The 19984-nt window shown below is 44.7% G+C and overlaps 1 protein-coding gene across 8 annotated transcripts in view; it reads left to right on the top strand.

Moving 5' to 3' along the window:
• The window catches only part of Dennd1a (DENN domain containing 1A), a 515895-nt gene that overhangs the window by 443958 nt on the left and 51953 nt on the right, over positions 1–19984 (top strand). For 7 of the 8 annotated variants that reach the window (XM_047525191.1, XM_047525194.1, XM_047525192.1 and 4 more), the window contains 6 exons: positions 5035–5139; positions 5486–5573; positions 7501–7541; positions 10030–10101; positions 11312–11368; positions 19264–19395. In XM_047525191.1, coding sequence (XP_047381147.1) covers positions 5035–5139; positions 5486–5573; positions 7501–7541; positions 10030–10101; positions 11312–11368; positions 19264–19395 — 495 coding nt within the window. Of the gene's footprint in view, positions 1–5034; positions 5140–5485; positions 5574–7500; positions 7542–10029; positions 10102–11216; positions 11369–19263; positions 19396–19984 lie in introns of those variants that run through there. The other variant, XM_047525198.1, reaches the window with a different exon arrangement.

Raw genomic sequence — 19984 nt, forward strand, 5'->3', positions numbered from 1 at the left:
TTGTCTTTTTTGTCTGACTTACTTCACTTAGCATAATGTCTCTAAGGTTCATCCATGTTGTAGTGTGTGACAGATTCCTCCCTTTTTAGGGCTGAAAATCTTCTATTGTGTGTAAATACCATATTCTGTGTATCCATTCATCTGTAGATGCACCGTGGGGTTTCTTTCATCTTCTGGCTATGCTGCTATGGACATAACGTCCTGCCATTCTTATATCATCTCTGCTTTCATTCACTCCCCATCCCCCATCCAGTCATTATTATTTATAAGAGCTGTATTTTATTTATATTTTTATTCCTCCTGTACAGAACCTGGCACATAGAACTGCTTTTAAACGTTTGGATGTATGAATGGATCTTCCAACATAAATGTTTGTTTGTTTGTTTGTTTGTTTTAATTTTAAGCAAGGTCTATAAATAGGAAACTGACTGACCTCCCTGCCCCCATCTCTAAGAATTTCACAGTAAAAACACACACAAAATTTTGATGAAAATTATATTTATAAAGGAAAATACATATTTACTGCTTTAAGTGTGGATCTGCAGGACAAGGACAGTTGCTGAAGAAACTGATGGGAAGTGGCATTTTCACATGGGCACTGACAGTGCTGAGGATAAAGTCATTTATTTCTGGAATTCTCAAAACCTTTGGAATCACTGATTTCACCTGTTAACAAAGATTCAACTCATTAGCAATGGAGTTTTCAATTGATTCCATATGTCAAGAAGATAATCCAAGAGTGAAACTTGTCTTTTTGTAACAAAGTCTTTGAGAGGGTTGAGCAGCTGTGTTTCACTGTCCTTTGGGTCATGGATGAAAACTCCACTAATGCCATCTAAGCGCGAATGCTCACGGCCTGACTTCCAGGCATTAACATCACCATCAGCCAGTAGCCCTAGCATCCAGAGTGTCACCTAAGAAGACTGAGGTTTAATCAATCTAGTAAGAGAACTAAATCAGCCCTTCCTGCAAGGGAGGGAATTGACGAGACACTTGCCTTACTCCTCTGCACTGCAGGGTGGGGTGGGGGGTGGGGCAGCAGCTGTGCCAGTTGCAGGACAAGGGTGGACAAGCAAGGAAATGACTCTGTGTCCTCACCTTGGACTGGTGACAGAAGAGCCTTCACAGCAGCTTGCTTACTCCCCTGGAGCGGCTTGTCTCCAAAAGGCTATGCTGTGTGTCCAGGAGAACCTGGAGGGTTCTACCTTTACAAAGAACACTCCTGAGCTGGTTATGGTGGCAGGAGGACGGCAGGAGGAGGCTTCTGGCCTGGGCAGCTTAGGATGTGTCTCAGTGATGGGGCACTCCATGGGTTCAATCCCCAGTACCAGGGGAAAAAGAGAAAACACCCCTGCTCTCTAGCAGACGTCTGAGGGCAACAGAACTGAGACCTCAGAGCAAATCCACCTCTACAGTCACCCATGTGTTTGATGGTAACACCAGGGCTTTGGGGACCACTAAGGGTTAGACCCTAACTCTCCCATTTCCAAGTTGTATCTCCTTGGGCAAGTCACCCAAGTTACCTCAGTTATTCTTTCTGTCAATGTTGAGTGTGTTTCCTGCCTCACTGAAGTTTTCAGATTAGTAAACAGAACCAAGAAGTGTGTAGCACAGTGCCCCAGAGCTTGCCATCAGGTGAGGTACACGGTGACTCACATCATTGTCTTGGAAGGGCAGTCAGTTGAGGGGAACGAGAGCTCTGTGCCTGCTGCCATACCAGCCTTTCTACGTGACTCCAGGTAACAGTGTCACTGCCTTTCAGTATGTTGAGAAGAGTTGGGTCCTGAACGGGTGGGTTTGCTCATTAACTCCTGTTCACCCTTCTAAGCTAATTGCCGGCTTCCGGTCATGTGTTCTGACCTATTGCCCAGGATGGTTTGCTTTTTCTTCTCCTGACTCCTAGAACATTTTGCCCCAAACCCCCAGTGACACACACTGCATGGTAGGTAGTATTTGTTTCCATGTCTAGCTGACACAGCGGATGTTGTTCCTCAAGTTCTTTTCAGAAAAAGCTCCCATTATCACATTCCCCTGATTTCCCATTCATGCCTGTGTCCTTTTCTTCATTTTTATGGCACAGATACATCTAAACAGGGGATGTCACCTCTAGTAAGTTGACAACACACTCAAAATGTTCACGTATCCCCGAAGATGAGATTCTTTCTGTTCTCCTGCAACTGAATCCTGCCTCTGGATACCCTTACACAAAAATCTGGCTGCAAACTCTTGAACATTTCAGGCCAGAACTCCAGGAGTGAATGCTAATGACTCCAATGAGCATTTCCTCTGAGTGACTCTAAACCTCCTTGACACAGTCACCTGGCATTGTGCTCTGAGACCTCTTTTACTGTCAGGCCAAGAAGTGGCCACCACATCAAGACCATGGGGCTCCTGCAGCAGGAACCAGGTCAAGCTCACTGTGTGGTTCTCTTCCAGTGTCCCAGAGCTTCTACCTGGGAGCTCTGCACCATCCCTGAGGAGTGCAGGGATGAGTTCAGAGGGGCTCTGGGGAAGCCTCTCCTGGTACCCAGGGGTGCACAAGGCTCTGTGAGAGCACTGAGCAGAACTGAGTGACTGCCACACAGAGGCCTGAGTTTGGGAGGAGTCCAGGCAAATGGAAGAGAACTGGCAAAAGCAAGGAAGAACATGAGAACAGACATGGCATATGACCAGAGCATACATTTGGCACAATAGGTTTATAGGTAGCAGAGGCAAAGGGACATGTGGACTCTGGGAAAGAAAGGCAGGGTCAACTTGCCCAGCTTAGGAGCACCTCCTTTCCTCCCCCTGCAGAGTGTCTTGTATGTGACATATCTGTCATTATGTGCGCAGTGTTGAGCAGGTACCACATGAAGCATCTGATCTAGAAGGAAAGAACAGGCATGAATCAGGTCATCACACAGAGGTGACATCTGTGTAGTCCCATTCTCAAGTAGGATATTGACATGATCCAATTTGCATTTTGGAACTCACTCTGGCCAGAGAATTGGAGTAGACTTTGAGGAATGAGACAGGAGAGGGACATAGAGGTGAGCCAGCAATCCAGGCATGTGCTAGGGTGGCAGATGGCAAGCAGAGAGCTAGCATGTGACACTCTTCACAGGTGGAATAGGAAGGACTTGAAAGTCTGATAGACCTGTGGTTGCCCCTAGGGATACTGGGAATACTGATGATTAAGAAAGAAGGAAAGCAGGTTGAGGAGCCGTCAAGATGGGATAATTGAGAATGTGGGCTCTTTTGAGTTTGAAGTGCCAGTGGACTATCCAGGTGTGGACTGACACGTATAGATTTGGAGGTATGGAAAGGTGCCCGAGCTGATGATATTTATTAGAAACTGCCAGCATTCAAGTGATGCTGTGCCATGGATAAGATCACCTGGAGAGAGAAGCGCCCTGCCACAGTCCCAAGGGTGAGAAGCAAAACTTCCAAGCCACAAGAATGGAATCCCAGCTGGACTTGTGTTTATTATCAGTAGCTGGTCTTTCATCTGTTTGGCAAGGAAGGTGGCATTCCATGCCAAAGTAATAAATGTTATGAACAGCTCTGTCTTTTTTCCCAAAGAACTATTTTTTTTCTCATACACAGTGCAAAGTTTGATTTGTTTTCCTTCTTGCTCTGGCAGCCAGGTAGCTCTAAGCTAACTTTGTAACTTAATTTTTAGAAACTGTATAGGACCTATGAACCCAGGCACCCTATTCCCAAATAAAGACATTTTATATACTTATGTATTTCCCAGCCCTGATTTTTTCTTCGTAGCCTTAGGTGTTTGCACAAGTTGCCTCGGGTCCTTTGTAAAAGTCAGTAGTGCATACTGTATAAAATACCCCTTCCCCGACCCTCACATTCTTGGGTTGTCCTCCCGGCCTGAGCAGTGTCTGCCCACTCGCTGAGACTAGTTGGCTAGTTGTCAACTAGACTTAAGCAGGAGGAACTCTTGGAACTTAGAGAGCTAGGCAGTAAATTTAACACTCACGTAACTCATTAAAAAAGGATGAAAGTGGAGCTTCAAACATTTCTGTGTTTGCCACCAAGTCTGTGAAGGGGTAGGGGCACCCTTAATTCAACTCAAGATGTAAAAGCCTGATCTTTCAGAATTGAGAATACACTGCTGAAATTAAAGACTTATCTATGTAGATAAGTACTCCACATGTGTTCAAAGAGAGATCGAGGTGTTGACTATACAAGGATGGGATTTTTAAAGCTTAGGGTATCATTTTCTTGACTTGTAAAATGTAGTTTGGTGAAAGCAAACTTCCTTATCAAACAGCTTAAGCACAAATTGACTTGATGATTGGTTTTATTTTTGATCATCTTGCTTTTTAAATAAATAATTATTTTTAAAAAATTTTAGGCTGGGCATCATGGTGCATCTCTGTAATCCCAGATTCTTGGGAGGTTGAGGCAGAAGTATGTGACTTTTGAGGCCAGCCTGGCCAACTTAGCAATGACCTTGTCTCCAAAAATGAAATAAATAAACAAAATGATAATTTGCTATAGATAACAATCAGTGTAAGTGATTTCAAATCATGTTCCACAGCTAGTGTCCTGGGGACAAAAGACGTACCTTGGAGATGGGGGTGAGGAGACGGCCATCAAGCAAGGCCCCTTCCCCCCAACTTCCAACAGAGCGACTCAGCTCTGCCTTATTGTAACAGGGCTTTTTCTGCCTGGCATCTCTCTGAGTACAGTGTTCTCCTAAAACTGGAAACATTCACACACACACACAAATGGTTTGGAAATCATCACACTGGAGGACATATTCTCACTAACTTGCTATTGAGATGTGACTGTCACTAATACAGAAGGGGAGGGATGGGGGCTTTGGAATCTGCTCTACCTGCCCATCTTCTGTGACTGGGGGTCAGCCCTTCCTTGAAACACTTTTCCCACCCCTAGACTAGAACACTTACATAATAATGACGACTTCACTAACGAAAATTAGGTAAGTGAACAGACGCGAAAGCTGCCAGAGGAGGGTGAGCACTGATTGCTCTCCCTTCAAGCCCCCAACCCTCCTGTCCCTTCTTTTCCCAGGAGGAGCCCATCACCTTCTGCGAAGAAGCCTTTGTGTCCCACTATCGCTCTGGAGCCATGAGGCAGTTCCTGCAGAATGCCACACAGCTGCAGCTCTTCAAGCAGGTGCCCAGTCTCCCTGGGGGCCTGCGCCTGGCCTGGCAGGGATTTCTGCAGCTGCCTCCACACTGAACCCCAAGACTGTGGGCAAGGAGGGGACCCAGACCTGAGAGGCTCAGGGGAGGGCGACTCGATGAAGAGGGTGACCAGCCACCAGACAGCCCCCTAGCAGATGTGACAGGAGGTTTTCTAAGTTTCATAAATGTGTAACCAGTTTCGTCGAAAACTCAGTGTTGAAGGGCCTTTCTCACCTTGGAAAGCATGGCTGTTCTTTGGGCATGCACCAAGGTCCCTGACTGGTTGGTTTTCCTGTTTTTGTAGACAAGCTGTTGTGCTTTTACTTTTCCTCTAGTTTATTGACGGTCGATTAGACCTCCTCAATTCTGGCGAGGGTTTCAGCGATGTTTTTGAAGAGGAGATCAACATGGGCGAGTATGCGGGTGAGAAGCCTTGTTTCCTTTCTGGGTTGTGACTACTGTAGATCAAGGTGTGCTTGGCACAGATGGGTGGGGAATTCGTTTCTCCTTCATTAGGGGCTGGGAAGAGACTGATTTCAACCTTGTCCTTGAAACAGCTGGGGAATTCCTCTTCAATTTTCATGAGATGTACATTGGCTCATATGAATCTTCTGCTCAGGGGTCAGTTGTTTCTGCTGGGTAGAGTCTACTTAAAATGTAGTGGCCAGCATGATGTAGTGAAAACACATGAGATATTGAATTAGGGGACTTGGTTTCAAATCAGAACCCTACCCTTTTGTCAGCCGTGAGACTTGTGTAAAGTCATTTCCCCTGTTTTAACTAAAGTTTTCCTGATTACACACTGAAAGCAACAGTGACTACCCCACAGGATTCTTGCTGAGTTGGGATCAGAGTAGAGTGCAGTCACCCAGGACAGTCCCCAGCATGGGCCAGTGCTCAGTGACTGTTTCTTTAAAATGCAAAGGACATTGCTTGGTGTCTGGTCTCCTTAGAACTGGGAGATTGTCTTCTCATTTTTAGAGGTAGCATCTGAAGCCCAGAGAGATTCTAGTGACTGACCTTACCTCCTGAGTCTCAACCTGGCCTTCTTTCCAGGTCCTATGGGCTCAGTCTTTGGCAGCAAGAATAATACTCATAGACTTAGTCTTTGGATACAAAATAATAATACTTAGGCTGCCAGCCCCTCTTATTGCTGGGCATGTCCAGTCTGGACCATTCAATAACTTGAGCAGTGTACAAGCCCACAAAGCCAGGCACAGTTTCCACCTGTGGGTATTACAGGGCCTAGCAGTCTGTGCTGCACAAAGAACACAGTTGATTAATAAAACCAGTATGCTGGCTACAGTCACTAATGGCAGATTGTTGACAAGTATTTCCTGAACCCTTGTGTCCAGGGTTGGTAAACAATAAAGGACCCAATTCTGCCCTCAAGGAGCTTTTAGTTGGGAAGTAGAGAGAGGCATAACTGAAGACAAATTAAATTAGACCAGGTAAAGGAGTAGGAACAGGTTTTTGTGCAGCTGGACTGGGGTTCTCACCGCATACTGGGAGCTTCCCAGGGGGACAGGGTTTGAGCTAGCTTCTCACCATGGGATATCAGTTCCAAAGAGAAGATGGACTTCATGTGTTGCTAAACTAAGTTCAGTCATTCAGAGCTTCTAGTAGAGCTGTCTCCCGGTGAGAACTCCTTAACCCCCCAGATAAAATAAGCAGAGTTCACCCATAATGCCCCCTTTTTCTGTCCCTGTCACTAGTCAAGTGTACTGAGGACTGAGTATGTGTCCAACAGGATCCTTACATTGAGACATGCAGCTCTGGTGGTTCCTGCTTCGGCATGGGTCATAGTACATCGAACAATTTGGACTTCTAAGTGGGTGTCATCTGTACTAGAGGACTGTTCAGAGGAAAGAGGAGGAAGCTTCCAGAAAAATGACATTTCAACTGGCTGTTGAGCTTATCTAGGCTGAGAGAATAGGAAATGGTGATCAGGCTTAGGAACAGCATTTGCAAGGGCTAGAGGACTGAGAGAGTAATTTGGGAGCCCTGGGTATTACTTTGTGGTTGGAGCAAAGGCGGTACAGAGCACAAGCAAAGGACAGAGAGGCAGAGAGTGGGGAGGCCAAGAGAGGAGACTGGGGAGAGGGATGGGTTGCCCTGGAGTCAGACCTCACTCCAGTAGGCAATGCGGAGGCTTTTGAGGGTCTGGGCACTGATGTGAACAACTCTCTATTTAAGTAAGAAAACTGACCTTGAATCACTGCTGCCTTTTTCACAGAGTGGGACTTGGGTTCTTCAGGTGGTTCTCTAGACCTTGAACTTTCCAAGTCCTATATGCTGAAAGCAATTTAAAGAACTCCTTAAATCCCAGTCTCTGATTCTCTTTTCCCAGGCAGTGATAAACTGTACCATCAGTGGCTCTCCACCGTCCGGGTAAGTTTGCCCCATTCAAAGCCACATGACCTCCTCCTTGGCCTCCTGGCAGCCCTCTGTTTCCCTGGCTAGCCTCAAGGCTGCTGTGAGGCCCAGAGCACCCCATTCTTCCCACCAGAAGTTGCTTTTGTCTTAAAGCCAGGCCATTCTCCTGCCTGGCAGAGACTAGAAGAGTGGGACTGTCCAGGGCCTCTCTTGGTGGGGCAGAGGGAGGTAGGAGCAAGTCTTCCTCTATGAGAAGCCAGCCAAGCCTGTTGAATGGAATATTGACATCCTAGAATGTTTCCAGGAGTCTCCTTCTAGGGCCAGTGCTATTGTCACAATCATGGGGCAACCAAAAATGTGTCCCTCTTGCTGTTCTGCAGTATTTTTCACAGTAAAGGCTCCTGGGAAGATGAAGAATACATCCCTGATTTTTTTCGTCTCCTCACTGCTGTTATGAACAGTTTCTTATTGTGTTGGGAGCCAGATGGTTAGGGCTTCCAGAATCTCTGAAGGATTCAAATCTTGCCTAACTTTCCATTAGTTTACAACTGAATATGTACTGAAGGCCTACTTAGTGCCAGGCAGCAGCTGGGTCCTGGGGGTGCAGTGGGGAGCAGGACCCATGCCCTGCCCTGGGGGAGTGCCCCTGTCTTGTTGGGGAGGCAGGCACGTAAACAGGCAGCTCCAACATAATGTGATAAGTGTTCTCTCCTGCTTCGGGGCCAAGTGCACCGCTGCCAAGGCAGGTCCTTTGGAAGTGGCTGCAGTTGGCCGAGAGTGAGCAATTCCTCAATGAAAGCCTTCCTTTGTCCTTGTACGGCCAAACACAGCACTTGGCATATCTGAGGCGAGCAATAAGGACTTGCTGATTGATTGATAAAGGGGGTTTCAATACTCCAAAAGTCCATTTAAATAGGATCCTGAGTAATTTTGGAAGACAGTATGGAATAAATAAGTGGGTGAAAATTTCCTATTGTCCTACAATGTAGAGTGTTTTCTAGGTCAAATTATGTTTTTAATTAAAGCCCAAAATTTCTAATGTGGGCAGTTACCAAAAATTGTACTAAATGTTAAAGTCAATAATTACATTACTATCTTATTTGATTATATACCCACTGGTTCCAGTCTCTGTCCATTCGAATCAGTTGAATTAACTTTCCAAACCACCACAAATCAGATTGTATGACACATTTGATTAAAAACTCTCCAGAGCATAGACCCCTTAGCCAGACATTCCCAGCCCCTCATAAGTTGTCCTCATACAGCCTCCCAGCCTCCCTTCCTGCTCTTTCCATGATACAATACACTCCTGTGTACAGTACAGTAACTGCCTGTCATTCCTACACACACCATAGCTTTTTGACTTCTGCATTTATTTCTGTGCTACTTCCTATCTCAAGAATGTTCTTGGGCTAGGGTTGTAGCTCAGTGGTAGAGCGCTTGCCTCACATGCATGAGGCACTGGGTTCGATCCTCAGAACCACATATATAAATAGAATAAAGGTATTGTGTCCATCTACGACTAAAAAATTTTTTTTAAAAAGCATGTTCTTGTCCTCCTACCTCCTCCATCAGTTCCTACTTATCCTTCATGGTTCAGATCAAATGTTTTTCAGTCTACAGCTTTCCCTGACCTCTGTCTTCATGCAGAGTCCCTGACCTCTGTCTCCATGCTCCCTGTATGTGGCCTTTATAGCTCTCAGCACCTGACATGGCAGCTCTTCACCCCAACATGCCTTGACCTCCCCAGATTGGACATCTTTGAGATAGACACCAGGTGTCCCTTGGCTCAAGGCACTCAGAGCCTAACACAGTGGGCCCTCACTACCCCTGTAGGGATGAGACTAAAGAACAGGCTCATGGACAGCTCTGGAAACATGGCCTGCTCCCTAAAGACGATGAACAAGACATTGGTATGGTGGATTTGTACTAAAGTCATGGTTAACATTTATGGCCGTTCATTCTTTCTTTCTCTTAAGATTTAGATGTTAAGAAAGGCAGCCTACCAAAAGATTTTAAAAAACAGCAACACAGAAAACTCAGATGAGGAAAGGAAGTTGCCCAGGTGAGGGCAGTGTATTTCCCAATGATCTGAGTTGATTGGGACCCCATTCTCTGCCCCAGTTTGGTGTCAGCTGGAGAATCCACAACCATGCAACTTACCTGAATGTGGTAACTAGAAAGCCTTGAAAAGCTGCCTATGGGAAAACCCTTACCTGAGAGAGCCTGGGACAGGGAGCAAGTGCTGATCACAGCACTGAGCTTAACATGCCCCTCAGCTAGTTATCACAGTCCTCATTTCTAGTCTCCACATACACACACACCCAGAGCGATTCTGCCGTAACCCTATGACTGCCCCGGACAGTAACCATCTGGGTCTGTTTCTCTACTTACATCACATGCCTTTGAAATGTTGCCTGACTTGATTAAAGAGAAGAGGGCTTTGTTGGTGTTGGCCCACTCTGTCTTCAGCCTGCGTTCCTAATTGATGTTTTTATTATAGAAAGGAAGCGGAGCAATTCTGAACACCGTAAAAACAAAAGCCAATCCAGCCATGAAGACCGTCTACAAGTTCGTAAGTACAGGTGTTAGTCAGGATCCAGGCAGATCAGTTCCTTAGCACCAGACTCTTAAATAAACTCAATCCCCTATTGTAGAGGTGACTCGGGAGCTGCTGTGCTATTTCCTAATGATGTCAGTGCTCTGATAATTATTTAGCATTGATTGTTTTATGACTAGATCAGTAATGTTTCTAATTTAAGGTGCTGCTGGTCCTAGTCACTGCAATAGAGAAGTGGGAGGCTACTGGTTTTAGCTTTTAAATTATGGACTGACGGCTAAAATTCAGACTGCTCCATGTATCCCTGAAACCTAAAGACATGTTCTATCAAGCATCCTAACAAACTTTTCCTATTCGTGTCCCTTTTATTATGTCAAAATAAAGCAGCTCCTTTACAGGTTACTGAAGAGTGTGGTGGGAATACCCCTTAATTTTTGTCCCAAATTCTTCATCATCTTTCTCATCACTGCCCTACAGGAAATGCATTATTTGTGAGACTCGTGCCCACAGTAGAGTGAAAATAGGAGAACCCATCAGTTCCCGGTGCTCCATCTTTTACAAACTTCAAGTATTTTTTCTTGTGATTGCTCTTGCTTGCTAATTTGACCTGAGCCACTAAAGTGGAGTGGTTTTGTGTTAGTTTCATTTTTAAATGTGTTAGTCCTTTCTGTGCTTGATTGTAGTTCTTATAACAGAGTAGGTGGCTGCCAACACCACCAAACAGGTCTACAATGAACTAAGGTAAAAGCAGGGGGTGTCCACAGACATGAGACTTAGGAAATGGCATCGTAGAAACCCAGTGATGTGCCTGTTTTGGTCATTCAGTCTGGGCAGAAAACTGGCCCTGATGCCCTCCACTAGTGAAACAGAATGGACATCCCGACTCCTATAGCCAGCGAAGCTGCTGTTCTACTGTTCCTGGCAGATGTTACCAAGCTGCCGAGACATAATTAGAGAGAGCCCAAGAAGGGCTTGAGAAGGGGGGAAAAAAAATCCGTGCCATCAAAATGTAGAAAGTACAATCTCTGCAACCCCTTTAAGGGATTTTTTTTAACCTTTTACTATTGTATTTGTTTTCATAGCCATTATGTTTTCGACTTGATGATCCCATTTTTCCTTCCTTTTTCTAGTAATCAGAGAAGGTGATTCGCGATGGACTGAAATCAAGCGTAGTCCCTGCTGGAAACAGAAAGGGAATCTTAACTTAAATTAATTTTTCATGCAGGCAAAAGATCATGCAAAAATGGGAATAAAAGAGGTGAAAAACCGCTTGAAGCAAAAGGTACTTGAAGTTCTTATTCAAAATGTATAAGCACCATGTATGAAATGCGTGGCCACAAAAAAGTAGGATGTGATCAATAGAGGGCTGTTTGATACAGTGTTGTTAGCACACTTCAAAATGCATTACCAGCTGTCCGGGAGTTTTCACACTGTTATAAATATTCACAGACAAAAAACTGTCTTCAAATAACATTAAGACTCTGGCGTAAACCCACAAAGGCGAGCAAGTTCAGAGTTACCACTGTTGGTCTGTCCCCTCCCTGCCCCACCAGGCTTGGGGTTCACAGATATCCATAGAAATTAGCTCAGACCCATCCCAGCACCATCCCCTTTCTCCAGCTGCCCTCTGCCCGCAGGCTGGTCACAACCCAAACCAAGAAGCATCCCTAGGGGAAGGACCGCCCTGGTCCCTTCATGCACACGGCCACCATGCAGACACATGCAAAGGGGGGCTGGAGGAGGGTGCTGCAGACTCTCCCATCATGGTGTAAATGAGAGGAGCGGTGTGTTTGAGACTCTGCACAGGGAAGCAGAGGCTCTGATTGTCTTCTTGGACCATCAGTAAGATCGTATGAAGTCACACTGGCTACATTCTGAGATTCTGCCAACCTGAATCTCTAGACATCGCATGAGGCTACTGTGACAGGGAAAGAATTTTCACATGATTGCAATATGATCATTGTTGCCACCCTTTGTTAAGCACTTGTTAAGTTTTGCCCAGGCCAGGAGCTCTCGCATTTAATCCTTAGAACAACCCTGTGCCCATTTCATGAGTAAAGAGACTGTGGTTCAGAGGTGAAGTCATTTGCCCAAGGCCACACTGCAGAAGCCTAGCAAAGGCGGCATTGGAGTCCATTTCATGGGTTCCCAGCTACAGTGGGCTACTCGCTATAGTGCTTCACGCTGCCTTCCTAAAACAAGGGTTTGGTTTTCCAGAAGATAGCTGGGGTCACTTACTTCATTATCTCTAGGCCCCAAATGCACCATTCTAATAAGGGTCTTTGTCAGTCTCGGCATTTTTTTTTTTTAAATTGAAAGCAGTTTCAATTTTATGAAGTCAGAAAGGACCTCTAATTAACTTGAAATGGTCGAAGGAATTGATTCCCTTCTTTTAATTGGAAAATAATTTGCTCCAACTAAGCATTTAAATTCTTAGTTTCAGCTGACAATGAATTCTAACAGCTGAAATTCACCTCCTGCAATACAAGCCCTGTACTGTGAACCCAGATAGCCCTTGACTAGCCTGCTGGGGCTGGCAGGTGGGATTCTTCACTTGGATAGTATTTGAGTCACTAAGTATACCTTTTCATCTCCTGTCCCAGTTGCATGCAGCTGGAGTGGAGTGCAGGTACAGAGTGGAAGGGAGGGGTGCTTTTCCTCTTCTGTGTCTAGATCAGAGGCTGTGGTTGGTTAGAATATCACCTGAAGTAAGCAAAGACAGGGGTCCCTCCTCAAGCCCAGGACAGATGGGGCACATGGTTCCCACTTCCTCTCTGCAGACCACGAAGCTGGAGGCATCAGCTTACCTTCCGACTAGAGTGTGCAGACATCTGGCCTCCAGAAAACCCCCTTTCTATGATAGATACCATTTCTGCAAAAAACCAGTAAAGCCCAGCTTTTTTAATGTGTTTGTTCAAAGGTTCATTTAAACAATCTAGATGGCATTCTTTCCACACCACCTCCCTTTCTGTTCCTTGATGGTGTCTAACCCGATTTTCCCTCCCCTTCTCTTCCCCCTGCCAGTCTTTTCAAGAATAGCTTCAGGAGATAATGTTCTATAGAGAGTGTCAGTGTATTTCAGGTGACACAAGCGGTGAAGGCATTTTATAGAAATGTGGCTTGTCACCATTGGACTGTTGACAGATCTATTAGTGCACCCTTTTCAATTTTCACTTTTCCCCCCTTTGGTCGTACAGATTTCCACAGACTTGATATTTTGCAGTTGTTCTTGGAAGAGCTGTTTTGTAATTGAAACTCTAGCATTGTTCAGTACATGCAGGCCTCGGGTCTCCAGCGCTCTCCAACTCCCTTTCTTGAGCTAATTTAGGATTTGGCTTCGCCTGACCTCTCTCACTGCAGTGGAAAATATTTCCTTGACTTTTCTTCTCCTCCCTTCCCCCCATCCCCTTTACACCGAACCTATCTATGTGGCTCCCTAGAAGCGTCTAATACAGACATCTCAAGTTTGGTTTCTGCTCTGAAATTGAGGCAGTTCCCAACAAAGATCCAATTTTCAAATGTACTGGGTTGCCACCTGGCCTCCTGTAACTCTGCATAGCAATGGTGACCTCGCAGATATAATCAAGAACCCAGTCTTGCCCTCTTTGCTCTTGCCTTGGGTTTGAATTGCAAATAGAAAATGTGGGGCCGACCTGTGGAGAGGTCATCACGGTGTGTGGAGGGTCCATCTCTAATGTGACTGAGCAGGGCCCCTTCTCCGTCCCTTGTTCATTTGTGCTGCAGATTTTCAAAGCATCTGAAAGAGGAGCTTTCAGGATATCTGTGTGACCATTGGCAAATAATTGTTCATAGATCCTGTAGCATGGCTTTATTCCACACCTGCTCTGCTCAGCCCAGCAGCAAAAAAAAAGAAAGATGGAGAACATAGTTATCTGGATAAATGGAGCAAGGTGGTCAAGTTCTGCTATAGTTTGGCCTCCTTTGAAGTCTGACTTGCTCAAAATTAGGAAGAAGAAATGGCAAGGATGCCATGCAGCTGTCACTTCCTTCCTAGGGAAGGATGTGGTGCCTCCATTGAAAGCATGGCCCTGCCAGACCTGCTCTGCAGCAGAATGTCAACAAATTGCCCTCGGCTGCTGCACCAAGCCACACTGGCATGAGGGTGCCCCGTTGTAAAGGTGGCGGCCATAACCTTCCCTCGCCTACAGAGAACATTCAGACGCTCACACAGGATGTCATTTTGTGCCTACTGAGGAATCCCTGAAAATTTTATTTTTTTTCTTTTGTATCAGAATATATAACCAAATGGGCCCATTTCACAGCCCTTTGTACAGTTTCTAAATCCCTGATCTTTAAAAGACAAGTCAAGCGTGTTTAGAGTCTCTGTGATTGAAAGGAGCAAATTCACAGTTGGCTTGAGTTTCTGGCCAAACATTTCTGAGCTCAGTGAAGAGAGTGAGCCGGCACGTGAGGGGCAAGGAGAGCCAGGTAGACTCTTGTAGCACAGACATTTTCACACCTTATCATACGACTGTCAGCTCCCTGTCTCCAGACACATTAAAATACACTGCAGCCTCAATCACACAGACTCCAACTTTGGCTACTAGTTTGATATCAATATTCATATTTTAATTTACATTTGATGTGGTGGGAGGTAGGCTGGGAAAAGGGACGCAGCATGAATCTCAAAGTGGAGAAGGAAGCACTCTCACCAGCAAACTAAGTCAGACTCAGGACAGCCGCAGCCTCACACCTTGGGTACCTTTAAACTCCCCCACACAGGGATGTGGTATTTGAGCTTCTGAGGCAGAAGAGCCAGTTTGGCGCTGGAACATTAACTGTGTGGCCTTGGGTGAGTTACTAGAACTCTCTGAACCTAGTTTTCCTCATCCGTGAACTAGGGAAAATACCAATTTTTGCTGGATTATCATAAGGATTAGAAGAGGTAAAGTGTTTAAACAGCAGCACTTAGTAGACACTCCACAGATGAGAGTGGCAATCCTGTTTTCTTATATCTCACATCTGGACTAGCTCATCTGTCCAAATACCCTGATAAATAACTGGCATAGGATCACCTTCCTTCACGTTGTCCATGCCGCACTAGAGCAAGGTGTCTAGAACAGTTCTGAAGGGAGCCCTCCCTTGGTTATGACCTTCCCAACCTGGCAGACCTCCTATCTTCTGCCAACAGGGAGAAGGACACATCAGCCATTCCATATGCAGGCCCTGCTCTCTACCTCTTGTCCCAGGAAGACTCCTCTCAGCTCCTCCCAAGGCCACACAGAGCCCTGCTGTCCATGGGGAGTCTGAGAGTCTGGGTTGCTGCCTCCCTGACTGCTTGTGGCGGTCTCAGGACATCTCAGACCCCTTCTTGCCTATGTTCTCTGCAAAAGTGGAGGTTAGCTCAGTCCTGACACTGTCACAGGAAACCCTTAGGGAAGATAATAGGAATAGAATTATTTTCTGCCTCCTTCACCTCTACTGAGGAATACGATCTGGTAGAACCCCAGTTCCTAGATCCTCAGGGCTCCTGAGGAGAGATTTGCCACCCTGCATGCAGTGGCCTCTGATCTGTAGTTCTGTCTAGTGTCTTCCTTCTGTGTGACCCTTCAGGAGGGAATAGGCTTATCCCTCCCATCAGCCTCTTGTTTTTGCTTTTTAAAAATGACATTTAGAAGGTCAGTTTTTCCTTGTTTGCAAACAAAATACATGTTTATTGAGGGAAATTCAACAAATCAGAGAAGCAAAAAGAAAATGATCTCATTTCATAACCTGCATTTTCACTTAGCATATCCTGAACATATCCCAGGCCACTTAATATTTCTTACATGTGTCATTGCTTTAAATGACTCCAAAAATTTGATCTGATGGGCATATATACAGTATTTAACCAATCCCATTGTTGGACACCTAAGTTCTAATATTTTAGGCAAACATTCTCATTAGACTGCAGCAATTTTTATTCTTTCATTAGAATAAGTGTCTAAAAATGAAATTAGTGGGCCAGAGGGCACGTACATCTTTTAGGTCTTTTGTATAAATTGCCAGTTTGCATATTCCTACCAAAAGAGGTGAGAACCTGCTGCCCAGGCCTTCCGTAACAGCCAGTGAACTCTTAGCTGCCACTTCCTGGTCGTGGGTAGACGCTGCTGCTGCCCTGGCCCCCACTCAGCAGGTCCTCTGCTGGTAGGTGCAGCAAAAGCTGCGCACTGTTCCCAGCCGCCTCTTGGCTCTGCTCCCTGTGGCATCCTAGGAGGAAGCAGTTGTCCTTAGGTGAAGGAAACAGTGACAAAGTGAAAAAATCAGTGGGGTGAGCCACAGACTTCATAAGAAATGAAATTCATTAGAAATTTTACACCTCTGAATCTTCTAAGTAAAGCAAATGTACGGCACCGCTTTTTGATAGATACCCAGGCACATTTGTATATTGGACAAATTTGCTTCCAAATGTTTGGCTCAACTTTATAAAGATTTACTATAGAGTGCATGCTAGATTTAAGAGAATCCAGGACAGAGAACCTAAACCCTAAGGAACTCATTGTCTGTGGGGAATCACAGATAGCACAGGGTATGCAGATTATGATCAGGCTAGAGCTGGGGTACAGCTCAGTCGCTGAGCACTTGCCTAGCATGTGAGAGGACCAGGGCTTGATCTCTAGCACTGACAGAAAAAAATTAGTCTAACAAGAAGGGCTGCCAAGGAGGCGGGAGGTACTTCTGTTGGGGTGGTGAGTCCTCCATCAGTTCAAGAATCATGGCATGTGCCATTTTCATGGGTCAATGTGATATAAAGGCCAGGATTTGATAGCTGTTTGTACCTCCACTTCAGCACTGTGGCCTTGGGTAAGTTACCGTCTCTGAACCCTATTTCCATACCTATGAAAAACAGATAATTCTATTTACCTTGTAATCAGTATGGGGACTAAGCGTGAGAACGAAGGTCAAGGATCTGGAAAAGTGCCCACCAGGAAAGGTGCTCTATCCAGGGAATCTTTTGGTCCTTTGCAGGAGGCAAGAATCTAATGTTCAATTTTCACAATGCTCAGACATTTTTTCAAATCCTCATATCTCATCTCATTTAACCCATCACCCAGTAGCTTGGAAGTTTGCCAAGCAGGTTGTAGTCTCCTCATTGTAAAAATGAAGAAATAGTTGTGGAGAGGTCGAATAAGTTGGAAAGATTAGACAATTGATGGGAATAAAAAAAAAAAAAAAAAAGGAAAGCTAGAAGACGCTTTTCCCAAAACGACCACATGCATTTTCTTTTTTAAAATACCCATTATCTTGTAGTTTCTTAATTATTTTCTTACCATGTTACCTTACAGCTCCACTTTTTTCAGCCCTGCACATGAAATGGTTACTGTTTGGCCTTATTCAACCTCTCGTATTTATCCTCTGGATATCTCCACCTGGATCCAAAATGCCCCTTTCCAAAGGAGACACTTCTCAATGGCTGTTGGCAGCCTCTTTCATCACTGAGACTTAGCCTGGCTGAGACTGACTGATCTGATGTAGGCCACCTGTTATAAGCTCTCCCTGTAAAGTCAAGAGGTCACCACCTCCCCGTCCTGTTTACCAAGCAGTAGAGACTCCTCAGTCTGGCCTCTACAGGCAGCTGATTCCTTAGGAAAGGAGGCCAGCAGGTAGGCAGCTGAAGAGCAAATAAATATAGTATGGGAGGGGCATCTATGTAATTCCTACAGTTCACTGAGTAGCTAATAATGGCCTAGGCACTTGCCTTGTCTCACCTATCTCCTTTTTTTCTCATAGCTACCATAGCCTCATTTTACAGAGGACTGAGGCTCAGAGATGTTTTCTCCTTAATACATGGTTGTTCAATAAGCAACCACTTTCCCCCATGTCCCACCATTCTCTCTACTTAGCTGAGAAGAGTAATTAGTTATCTCTTATGTGCAATATTTTGACCAAAATATGAGCTAGTTTTTACAATGAAAAAATTGGCAATTGTATTTATTATTTAATACAGGCTCCTTGTTTTTACTTGGCAAAAAATTATTATTTACATGTAATTTGTACATTTATTCTCTACCCGGTTCCAGTCAAGATCAAAGCAACTTTCTTGACCTGAGTACAATACGTGACACGTGGTACATTGTACATGTGGAACACATCTGTGTTCCAGATAGCCCACATGCACAGTCAGCTCCAGCATTGGCCCACGGAACCATTACCTGCCTTTTGCATATTGGGTTTTTCTTTTCCTTCTAATGTGACCTTATTTATCAGAAGCACAAATGAAATGTAAATTTCTGGATTGAAAAATATTTCCCTAAATGTTCCCCCCATCAGGGTCCTAACTCAGACTAGTCTCTTTATTCTCTTTTAGGAAGACTGGGTGGGGGTAGAAAGTGGGACACAAGCACATCATGTTCACACACAATAACATCATCAGCAGAGGAACACGGAGAAAATGTCCACACTCACAAATAATCAAAGTAATGCAAATTAAAACAACAATGAGGTCTAATTTTTCACCTATTAAATTAGCGATACATTTTTTAAATGATAAGGCTAACAAGTACTGTGAAACTGATAACGCATCCATTGCTGGTAGTTGGTGTAAATTGGAAATTTGGTAGAATGAATAAAAAGCCTGAAAAATGTTTATGTCTTTTGACCTAGTAATTTTATTCCTAGGGATTTCCATGGAAGAAATAATACAAAAGAAAGGAAAACTACAATATTTATCATGGGTATTTAGAAAGCAAAAAAAAAAAAAAAAATAGAAACAAATGTCTAATAGCAGTGGAATGGTTTATTAAATTATTGCATATCTGCTCAATGAAATATTATGCATCCATTAAAATTATTATAATTGTTATGTAGCACCATGGTGATGCTCATAATATATTGAGACAAAACAGGATATAAAATTAAGCATGAGCTGTGATTGCAAGTAATTTTTAAATGTGTGTAGACACAGTGAATATGTAAAAATGAAAATAGCTGTGTAAGATAGGATGAAAGATGATTTTTTTCACTATTAAGACTTATGTTATCTTTATAATTTAATGCAGATGATTTTGGTTTCTCTAGTCCTTAAAAGTCAAAGGGCCAAGTTAGCCTTCCATTTCCTCCATCTCTCCCAGGAGGATAGGCTTGGAATGTCCCGGAGGGAGTTCCATGGCAGGCCACTTAGCTGTGGGGTGTGAGGGAGCCCCCGACACCAACCCTGGACCATACTCCTCCCCGCAGGACATCGCGGAGAATGGCTGTGTCCCCACCACTGAAGAGTCGCTGCCTAAGACTATGCCGTCCCCACTGTTGGAGGCCAAGGACCCCAAGCTCCGAGAAGACCGGAGGCCGATCACGGTCCACTTTGGGCAGGTAGGTATCCTGGCCCTTTTCAGGGTCTGTTTGGTTTTCCAGTTTGGGGGTTTGTTGTTTTGTTCGTAGCAGAAGCTGTAGCACACGCGGCAGACGGTTCCTCATTCCAACTCTCCTTGGCAGAGCAACTACATGGAGTTTTTCACGTCGTCAAATGTTTATTTGGTGCAAACATGTTTTGAAGGTGAATTTTCAAAAATTTCAGGGAGACAGTCTGGCTCTGGTCATCAGCTAGCTCCACTGTTGAATGAAGTCATTAAATGCGGCTGCTGCCTCCCCCACTCCCAGGCACTGCCTTTAAGATGCCTGTTAGCTAAGCATCTCATTAGAACACTTTAGCATCCCAGGCCCTTCTTTGCACCTTCAAATAAAAGGCAACAAGCGAAGTCTTAAAAAAAAATCAATTAGGAGTTCTTTATTAATGTACTTCCTGAAAATCAATATCAGGAGTCTTGCTTCTCAGAGTAAACACCCTCGCTATGGTTCTAGAGACCCGATTCTTTACCCAACTACTTTCAACGACCTAAGCATTTGAAAAATTGTCTACTCGTTTTTTCCCCTTAAGTATCACATTGTATTCTGTATAGAA

The sequence above is a fragment of the Sciurus carolinensis genome, chromosome 14, assembly GCF_902686445.1.
Source record: "Sciurus carolinensis chromosome 14, mSciCar1.2, whole genome shotgun sequence".
Classification (NCBI taxonomy): domain Eukaryota; kingdom Metazoa; phylum Chordata; class Mammalia; order Rodentia; family Sciuridae; genus Sciurus; species Sciurus carolinensis.